The 10,567-nt window shown below is 38.2% G+C and overlaps 1 protein-coding gene and 1 non-coding gene across 2 annotated transcripts; one reads left to right on the top strand and one right to left on the bottom strand.

The window, feature by feature from the left end:
- Positions 1–4,928: 4,928 nt before the first annotated feature.
- TRNAK-CUU (transfer RNA lysine (anticodon CUU)) lies at positions 4,929–5,000 on the bottom strand. Its single transcript has one exon. It is a non-coding gene; the product is annotated as a tRNA-Lys (tRNA).
- A 97-nt stretch (positions 5,001–5,097) lies between these two features.
- Positions 5,098–10,210, top strand: LOC110758319 (S-adenosyl-L-methionine-dependent methyltransferases superfamily protein). The gene is made up of 9 exons (XM_021960146.2): positions 5,098–5,255; positions 6,238–6,333; positions 6,568–6,694; positions 6,811–6,872; positions 7,470–7,628; positions 7,729–7,873; positions 8,859–8,930; positions 9,694–9,802; positions 9,933–10,210. The coding sequence occupies exons 2-9, from the start codon at positions 6,240–6,242 to the stop codon at positions 10,032–10,034; spliced, it is 870 nt and encodes a 289-aa protein (XP_021815838.1). The 5' UTR covers positions 5,098–5,255; positions 6,238–6,239; the 3' UTR covers positions 10,035–10,210.
- Positions 10,211–10,567: the final 357 nt, after the last annotated feature.

The raw sequence follows: 10,567 nt of genomic DNA, 5'->3' as shown, positions 1-10,567 counted from the left end.
GAACCCAGTCAGTCTCCAAACTCCTACCGAGTCACCCGAATCGCACTCAGCATCAATATGATTGAGAGAGGAAGATTTGATGACAATATTCACTTCCTCCCTCCACAGGAGGCAAAGGCCACCAGCACTGCCCCTGCTTGGAACAACGAACAAATTCGAGAACCCCAACCGGAATTTAATTTGCTCCATCTTCGCCATGCTACATCTTGTTTCACTAAGAAAAATCACTTTTGGCCTTTTTTGGTGAATGAGGTTCACCACCGCCTGAACAGTCGGAGGGTTCCCAAGCCCCTGACAATTCCAGCTCAAAAGGTTCATGAAGCTCGACGAGAGGGGGCCTTCCCAAAATAGAGCACAGACCACAGCCAATAGAGGCTAACGAGAAAGAACCAAAAAGGTTCCTCACGAGTTGGACAAGAGTCAGAAAACATGCATCAGCTACTTGACAGAGGAACACTGACAAACACCTGGCGTGCTTCTTCACTAGCCACACTGCACAGACCGACTTAGGAAAAAACCTTGAAGCCCGTCGCAAGCAGATAACCCAATTGCAAAAAGCAAAGGGAAAATAGCATCAAACTAGTAACAATGTAGAAAAATTTACTACACACAGAGCCGACAAAGCGGGAGTGCAGACAGAAAAGAGGGCATCCAAAGAAAAAGAAGAAAAAAAGGGGGGGTAGGGGTTAGATGGTGGATCTGGCAGAGGAAAAGCAGAAAGGGTGAAAGAGTTGAAAAAGAGGGGAAGGGCCCGCCAGTAAAGGAGGTTAAAAGAGATGGGGAGCGAGTCTGGGTTAGGGAGGGGGGGAAAAGTGGGATTGAGAAAAGGAAGAGAAGTTGGGTGTGGGGTAGGTCTGGAATAGTGAATAGCAAGACAGGGGGAGGCGTTGGATAGGGGAAGGAGGCCCGCTAGAAAAGAAGGGAAGCTGCCTGAGATGGGGAGAGGGGGGGGGGGGGGGGGGAACGCGGCGGGTCTCACATCGTGAGCCAGAGCAAATGTCGTAGATCACTCTCCCGGAAGAGTTTAATTTGAGGGACTGGTGTATATTTATCTTGAACCAACTTCGTTACCCACAATCGAACAGCAATAGTGAGAGAACACTTAATTACTCAGTTTTCAATCGTTCACACTCCATTTGGGTGCTGATGCAACACTCCATGCAGAGAGAGACAGAGAGAGAGAGAGAGAGACAGAGAGAGAGGGTCTTTATTAAAAGTTTATGTTTTATCTTTTATCAATGCGCTTATTGTGAAACTTGGCGTTTCAATGACATGAGTTGTGCACAAATACATTGAGAGACTTCCCCTAATTATATCACCTTAGCAGTTGAACGTGCACACACACTGAGAGTAAGGATTGGGAGAACAAAGTCCCTGACCTCCAGGGAATTTACAAGCACATTTCAAACTACAAGAATTGTTGTTGCATATTCATTGCTGGATGGACCTAAACCCACGTTGCATGTCTTTCCGTTTGACGACCATCGTTCAAGGCCATTTGGCTGTTGTTCAAGGAAATTGTGATAGCATCTGCATTATGGAGGATTAGAAGAGCGATCACAAGCCCCATTGCCACTTTGATATTGGGATTCACACCTTGATTGGCAGTCGAGACAACCACCCAAAACCTCAGAGCATAAGTCTCCCTTTACCTTGTTGTCAAAAACTGCAAAAAGGCATATATTATATATAGCAATGGATTAATTAACCCTCTTATTGTCTTGAAAATCCTTGCTTTATTACCCAAGTCCTTTATTAAAAATCCATACGCATTCTTCCATCTCATTTAGAGTCGTTTTATAATATTAAGAAAAGAAAAAGTTCAATATCAAGTCCTTGGGGTTTAGCCCAAGTACTGGTGGCGAGGGACGACATTTGGGATAATGGGTTATGTTTAGGATATGTCAAGAGTTCGATTCTCTGGAACGTACCAAAGAGTAACGTTGAATCTCCATAATGAATTGGAATTAGCATTAACAAAGCCAAATGATAAATTGACCAGCACACAGTGGATTCATTTAAAAGAGAAAGTAGATATTAGGGCACGATTTAGGAACAAAAAGTGTATATAGGCACCTGTGGTTAACGCAAGGAGGAGAATGAAATAAGTGGTTGAGGAGGGCTTGGCCATCTTGGAAAAATTACTGTCTTCTTGTTGGCTCATTTTCGCTTTTCGTCTAATTGTCACTTCTTGTAAAGCGTGTGTGTTTTTATAGAACCAAAGGCACCAAAACATCACGGTGACATATATGAAAGGAAATCAGAGAAGATATCTACAGCCATAAAAACGGATCTATATATAAACAAAATCCAAATTCCATGCCATATCTAGAGTGCTTCCTGTAAATGTAAGCAAATCTAGAGAATGTATTCAGAAGGTTTAGAGAGAAAATAGCTCAAAGAGAAGAGAGAGAAAATAGCTCAAAGAGAAGAGAGAGAAAGTGAATGTTCTTCGTATATTTCTTTATTAATCAGTAACCCAAAGGCTAAGGCTTTATATACCTTTAACAACAAAGCTAATTGCCTTAACTATCAACCTTCTAATCTAATGACAAGTGGCAACATCCTGTTAAAATTGGCCCAAATTGTATTGATTAATTAATTGTGTAAGGACCACTTTATTGTTGTTTGCTAGCTTTCTTCATTTGTCATGCCGTGGCTATTCAAATGGGAAATGATGGCACATGCCATCTTTGTTGAAAGGCTAGAGACAAGGAGATGAAGTGGGGTCTGCACCTAAAGCAATTGGAGTGCAGCAACTCACGTGGGCATGCTGTTAAAGGGATGGTCTTTTGTCAGATAGAGGAACAAGGAGCATGGCTCGAGGCATCTTTATGGGCTGCTAATTGTGCATGTCTCAAGGCTTCTTTGACTGACCATCACGTGGCTTTCTTCGGCATGCGGTTTCTCTCTCATTTGGAGAGTTGCTGCATGGGTTTATAAAAGGGAGAAAGGGAGCATGCAAGTGAGGTGTGTGTGTGGGCAGTGTGCCTCACCATCTTGGAGGTGCCGTTTGCACCATGTGCGAGAGAGAGAGAGATAAAGGAGCTGCTGCTCCTCTTTGTTGTGGCTGCACATTTGAAGATAGTTTCCTTGTCTGATCAGTGAGAGAAAAATCTATTTCTCTACTGGTCTTTGGGTGTGGCACTATTTATTCTCTCTATTTGGTATCGGTGTGTGAGTGACTTGGGTGTATTTGGGATTTCGGTTGTGAGAGTTAAATTATGTAATTCCTAGGATAGGTGAGAGGGTTAATCTCCTTTGGTTGTAATCTCTTTTGGGATACTAGTGGAATTTCTCGCTGTCTTCGAACTGGATGTAGGCTACACACGGGCCGAACCAGTATAAATTCTTGTGTCGTTTTGAATTTATGTATTTCATATTTTGCTCTTGTTGTTTCTACGGTTTCATATCCTCCGTCCTTGTGCAATCCGCTTCCGCTGCGCACAACACATCCTACACATCAATCTATATACTCTATCATCCCCCGCAAACTCATGCTTGGATGATCGGAGCATGAGATTGTGACAGTGAGTGTGAAACAACGGAGAACTCAGACCTTTAGTCAGAATGTCAGCAAACTGCTCTTTGGAAGAGACAAACTGAACAGAGAGCTGTTTCTTTGCAACCCTTTCCCTCACAAAATGAACATCAACCTCAATATGCTTAGTGCGTTGATGTTGAACAGGATTAAAAGACAAAACAATCGCTGACAGATTATCACATAACAAAACAAGTGCAGAAGGGGAAGAAATATGCAAAAAAGCTAAGAGTTGCTTAAGCCAGTCCAATTCTGCAGAAGTGTATAAAATGAGTTGGTGGTTTTGTATAAAATCATCAATCTTTAGATGAAAATCAAAGAAAATGATTTTTGTGAAAACAATTTAAAACCTCAGTGGGTGTTCTTGTAATTTCTAAAACCGCAAGGAGTTTTGTGAAAAAAAACGAAAACCTCAGGAGGTGTTAGTGTAAATAACTCAAATTTGAACCTTATAGGAACTTTATGTGATACTAAGTCACTCTTGTATCTTACCATGCAATGTATAAAGTGTAAAATATTGCAGTAAATCATTATAAATAAATGATTATGGAGTGTTTAATCTTTTTTCATTAATTACTACATATTTTTTACACTTCTAGTGTTTGTCAGTTCTCTATATATTCAACTTAAATCAGTTAAATCCATCATGCAATGCATTTCCTTCCAATTTTTTGTGATAAAGTAATAGATAATTGACTAAATAAATATCCTCCAAAGTTTCAAGAAAAATTTTCAAGTTTTTCTTACAATTTCCGTGGTTTTTATTCAATTTGAATATCGATAATATCCTGATATTTTCATCAAAATTTCTGTATTTTTGGACTATCGATATTTCCGAAACCATAAATATTTTAGACTTTGATTCTAAGCTAATCACACACCTTGACCGCTTGTACTAAACCCGAGGGCTTATTTAATATACATTATCTATATGTCTCTTTGAGCAGACAAAACCCGAGGGGACACAATGATGGATTGTCCTTGAGGGGGCCTCAACCATATATGGTTGGTTTAGTAGCTGTTTGAAGAAAAATAAAATAAAAATTGATGTGCTTCTAGTTAGCTAAGATAGTGAGCCCATTCTCTTTACACCCAAGTTTGAGTCCCCCATTCCTTATATTAAAGTAATTTAAAGTAGTTTAGACTATTGCTTGTAACAAAAAAAATATTAAACTAAATAAAAAGGAGTTAATATAATAAAGGCAAAATATATAGTAATTGACAATTACCTAAAACCCCAAAAAATAAATAAGATTTTCCCACCACTCCCTCTTTGCTTTCTTTTCAACTTCTCCTAGCCTCACATGGATTTTTGTTAAAAATACTGAAAGAATGTTCATCCAATGCTGGAAAAAAAAAAAAGTTGCAAAACAAAACCAATGTTAAACGCCCACCGTGGGGCTCGAACCCACGACCACAAGGTTAAGAGCCTTGGCACTACCAACTGAGCTAGACGGGCTGTTGCTAGTAGTTGCAGTTAAATAGTATATAAATTATAGTTCTTTGTTTTTGACCGGGTCTTTGGCAACACATAGATTCACAGCCCGAGGCCCAAAAATAACCGGATCGGATTATGTCCGGATTAGTAAACCACTTCCACGCCCGAGTCTTTCAGCTTCACCCATCCCAACCGACGCTTGAGCAGAGCTAAATCCCCAGCCGATAACTGTCGCCCCCGTCCAAATTCCGGCCGTCTCCGGCGAGCTCGTATCAGGTGACTCTCTATCTAGTCTCATCTCTATATGTCTCTCTCATTCGCATCTCTTTGTGTCTTTCTCGTTCGCGTGTTTCTCAATTTCTCCGTTTATTGTTTGTCGAATAAAGAATTGATGAACTGGGTTTTGTTTAATAATTGATATTTTGTGACTTAACTGCCGCCTAAGCCGAAATTGTTGAGCACCTGAGTTGTTGGGTGGCTGGGCAAGGCGTGCCCACCATGTGTTCGACGATTTGTTGCAATGAAGCAGCAGGGGTGCGCGCAGTTTGTTTGCTTTGCTTCTCAGAGTCAGACAATGCCACATTGCCATCATTACTCTTTTCCGACGTTAATGCAACATAGCTTGATCTTCCTGCTTCTGCATGCCCCAAAATCCCATTCTTTGCCAAACCATATTTTCCTTCAGGATCTTTAGAAAAAGATTGAGAAAACACAGCCACAGGCTTAGTTTCCGTCGTATTAACCTTGAATGCCACTTTTTTCTGTTTAAGTGGTTTAAACTTCGATGTGGTTCATACAATTCTTTAAATGCTCATTTGGTAATATGATGATTGGGCCCATTGCCTTTGATCATAAATATTATCTCGGACCAAATTAGAAAATGATGAATATGTGTATGGTGCTCATGACTCATGGCGTGGTTTGACAAATACTCCTATATTTGTCAAATGATTTGCTCCAATACACATCATGGCGTGCTTACCCAATGCTTTAGCTCCTTTAAACTATTTTGCTACTTATATTGTATCGTTGGTTGCCTTAATACGCATTACGCACTTTCATTATCTATGAATAAGTTTTTTCACATTTCAGTTTCCTTTTTATATGCATTGCATCTTTGAAGACATTATTTTCATGAGGATGATATATGAGTGGGTTCATGGATAATGGCTATGACAATGTTGCTAGACATTCATATGTTCAGCTTCACAACAATTGATGCTGAATTATGACTTTTTTTTTTCCCTTTAAATTACAGTAATGGCCTTGAGAACAGTGACGAGGAAGTTAGGGAGTAAACTATTACCCAGGTTTTCTCCTGCGTCTCTATTGCATTCACATGCCACAAGCTTCGGTTAGCTCTCGTCCTCTCTCTCCCCTTTCTCAGTTGTGTTCGTGTGCATGTTTTAATGTATAATTTATTCAAGAAAAAGGAGTCAGTGGTTAGCGTAGTGTGTGCAAAATATGAATATTGAACCCTAACTTCTAATTTTGTGTTGTGGCACAGTGAATGTTGTATTAGTTCAAACAAAAATTACCCTGGTTCAGTTGGTTGGTAAATAATAATCGATCAGTGTATGATTTGCAGGATTTAAAGAAGTAAGAGAAGACGAAAAAAGGCGAATGGTTGGTGATGTCTTCAGCAATGTTGCTTCAAACTATGATCTAATGAATGATGTAATGAGTGCAGGATTACACAGATTATGGAAGGACAGGTTAGCATCTTGCAGATTTACCTTTATGCTTTGTTTTTGTCTATCTAAACTTTTATCAAACAAGCATATTACTGTATTTTTCCTTTCCATGACTATACATCTGCCCAAATTTTCAGGTTAGTTTCCAAACTAAATCCTTTTCCTGGAATGAAGCATCTTGATGTGGCTGGTGGGACAGGTGAGCTTGTGATATGCATTTATATATGATAAATTCATCAAATTATGCGAACCATAAGACTTTGGGACACATGTATTTTATCAGGTATTTTTCTGTAGTAACAAGTGGTATTAATGTACTTGGTTCAGTTTTGGGTATTTTAAAATAAAGCTTACATTCCTATCGCTAAATATTGAATCCAGTTGGGGTTGGGTAGAGATCTGACTTATGGAGTGGGCCAAGGATGCAGTTAGCCAGACAGAGTTAGTAGGTATCCAAAAACTTCCGTCAGACCAGAATGGACTGGAATTGCCCTTGGGTCCAAATGACACCATCCCATCCTGTATTATGGGGTGGATGGTGATCTTGTGGGTACATTACCTGCTGGGTGCAGGAGGGCATCTACCATTGAAAAATAGAATTCTTAACCATTCTCCTTTTCAGAGATCTCCTATTCCTAACCTGAATGTAGCTGCTACATGACAATGTGTTTTCCTTGCCTGGAATGGTATTGAAATGAACTGCTTTGGTCTAACCTAGTTTTACGCTCTTCTGAGAATCTTTGGATTATATATGTCAATCTTACTGTTATTTTAAAAAATATTATTATTTTGTCAGGTGATGTTGCTTTCAGGATACTAGACTCTATAAACAGCATCAGACGGAGAGCTATGCAAGATGTTCTTGAAGATGATTTACAAGAAGAGACTAAGGTTTATGTATCTGACATAAACCCTAACATGTTGAATGTTGGTAAAAAGCGGGCCTTGGATAGAGGTAAAATTAATGCTGTGAACTTTGACTTTTGTTGGATTAGACATTCTCCTTAAAGGACAAATAAGTTTCTACTTTTAAGATCGTGTACTGAAATTTATAGGTCTTGGAGGAGACAAATCCCTGCTATGGGTGGAGGGAGATGCAGAAGCCTTGAGCTTTGGAGATAATACAATGGATGGTTACACAATTGCATTTGGGATTAGGAATGTTACACACATAGAGAAAGTGCTTTCTGAAGCTTATAGGTAAGGTCAAACCTTTATACTGGTTAACCTATTCTAATAGTTAATAACCAATACATGGAAAATTATCATCATATTAAATTGGTAGGTGGTCTCTCTTGAACAGGCTATCACTCCGTGCATATGAATGTGGCTTTTAGTTGTTAGGCTTGCATCAAGACTGAATCAATGCATTATATGGTCTACTGTTGAATATGTAATTTGAATTTTTTTAAGCACATCGTGTCCAGCGGTTTATTTTATTTTTGGATTTATAACTCTAGTGATACTGCTTGAGTAGTTAAATTGTCCCTCCTTGTGACTGCTATTTTGGTTGTCTCAAATTGCTTATTCTCATGCTGGAGCTTTTAAAAATGGAGGGAAGGATTGTGAGACATCTACCTCCTTGTCTCTATGAGATGTTATATACAACTAGGAAAACTTATAAAACATTTTTGAGACAATTGATAATCTATTTCTTGGCTTTTCCATAAGAAGAATACAAATATCTAAAATGGTTTCCAAAGTTTGATATTTGAATATGTTCCCTTAGAAAGAATCATATTTGCTCAATGTCATACAACAGATGAACCAATATCTAGAGCTACAGTAGGTAAAGAGAACCAGATGAAAGCCTTAAGAGGCATTTTTTATTGGTGTGGGCCAAAGCCTGTTACCGATCTTGTTATTTGTATGCACATGCAGTTTTAAATGACCAAACTATGAAAGCTAATATGGTGAGTGTATATTACTGAGGGGATGAAAAGTGAGATGAAACTACTGGTATAGCACTTGACCAAAATGAAACTACAGGTATATAACTGACTTCTGCTTTTTTTTATATTCTGCACTCTAAGAATTAGTACTAAAATATGCAGTGACCTGTGAAACAATCTTCTGCTAGGGCATTTCTACAGCAGATCTATGTATCATTTCTTATGCTGGTCTTTTTATTTTTAAGTCAAATTGATATGCTTATGGTGTTTGGTTTTTATGATCTTGTTAATAGGGTGCTAAAACATGGAGGAAGGTTCTTGTGTCTTGAACTGAGCCATGTAGATGTTCCTGTCTTTAAAGAATTGTAAGCATTATTGGCACTTTTTTCTTGTTGACAAAAGTGATATTCTAAACTATTATAATGTACCTTGGGGGGCAGGGGCACACTGCCTTGGCCAACTCCCACATTTGCGCATTATTGATCCTTTAGTTTGGTTAAAGTAAGACTTGGTAAACCACTTGCTTACTTATGTCAGAATTTCATTTTAGTTATCATGGGTATTGTTATCCTCATCATCTTTGTACAAGCAATATTGAAGTCTCATAGTTGGCTGCATAGATCTTTTTCTAAGAAATTTTTAGAAAATGATTTTCCGTGAACTTTATCCTGCTGTTAGGAACGTTTGACGCTCCAGCTGCTTACTCGAAATGTTATATTGAAGTTCCTTATCCCATAAAAGAAAAGGAAAAGGAAATGCTAACTTGAAGTTTACGTTAAATTTATTTTTCTCTCTTGTTACAAGCACCATATGCAAATGCGTAGACACTTAGAATGTGCATTTGTGTATCATTTAATATTCACTAGGCTCGAGCTTAGTGAACAATATATTGCTCCATGTTATTGGTTGCAACTTGCAATTGAGGATGTAGGACAATCGTGAAGTGCCACATGGTTGGGATTTAGCACGGCACCAGATGGCAGCTTTGCTCACCATAGTGTGAGCATGTGTCACGCACTATTTTGTATCAATGTTTGATTATGTTGTCATTTGATGAACCCTTGTTCTTTCTTTCTTGTGTGTTTGTATAGGTTTTGTATTTTAAGGTTTCCTTATTTCTTCATGCAGCTATGATTATTACTCATTCTCAATCATTCCCACACTGGGAGAGCTCATTGCAGGAGATAGAGAATCTTATCAGTACTTGGTAGAGAGTATCCGCCGTTTCCCCTCACAGGTTTGATTTTCAGCTTCCATATTTTAATACTCCATTTCAGTTTTATCTGCAAATTGATTGGATATTGCTAGTAGTTCTTTTGTAACTTTTGTTAAATGTCCTTAGAATTTATCTTAATTGATTATTGCAGGAGACATTTGCTTCAATGATTGCAGAAGCAGGTTTCCAGAAGGTGGAATATGAAAATCTTGTTGGAGGAGTGGTTGCGATTCATTCAGGGTTAAAAGTTTAGTAGTGCAGTTATGAATTTTAATCTTAAAAAATCTCAAAATTCTGCTTGAACAATTTTTGGCTTTGAGCTTTTTGTTTTGCCTGCCTACCTTCGAATCAAATGTAAGAAATTAAATAGGTGACCAAATGTTTTTTTTGTCTTGTCCTATATAAAAATTAAATATATAATTTTTTGTATATTGTTTCACAATTTTGGACATGAGTATGGGTATATGCTTCATACTTTGAAACTATGAATCCCCAAAATCTCTCCCTCTCTCTCACCAAAATATGACAATTCATCCATTACCAGTCTTCCCAATGATTTGGATCCACATTATCCTAACCAGCAATTAAACTATTATGGTTGTATTGTTAGGATGAACTCTTAGCATATGAGCTTTCCAATTCATTTTCCCAATCTTGACATGAAGCCAATGTGAACATGATAAGAGAAGAACAAATTAAGGAAAAATATTTGGATATTATTTTATTAATTGACACACATTTCTGCTAATTGCAAATAATGCATTACCGGCAAAAGCAAGCATGCAT

The sequence above is a fragment of the Prunus avium genome, chromosome 1 (genome assembly GCF_965620075.1).
Source record: "Prunus avium chromosome 1, drPruAviu1.hap1.1, whole genome shotgun sequence".
NCBI lineage: Eukaryota > Viridiplantae > Streptophyta > Magnoliopsida > Rosales > Rosaceae > Prunus > Prunus avium.
The sequence above is the reverse complement of the archived record's forward strand: the minus strand, read 5'-3'. Positions and strand labels throughout refer to the sequence as shown.

Coding starts and splice junctions, on each gene's coding strand:
- LOC110758319 (XM_021960146.2), top strand. CDS start 6,240: ATGGCCTTGAGAACAGTGACGAGGAAGTTAGGGAGTAAACTATTACCC. Junction 6,695..6,810: donor CACAGATTATGGAAGGACAG/GTTAGCATCTTG, acceptor CCAAATTTTCAG/GTTAGTTTCCAAACTAAATC. Junction 6,873..7,469: donor TGATGTGGCTGGTGGGACAG/GTGAGCTTGTGA, acceptor TTATTTTGTCAG/GTGATGTTGCTTTCAGGATA.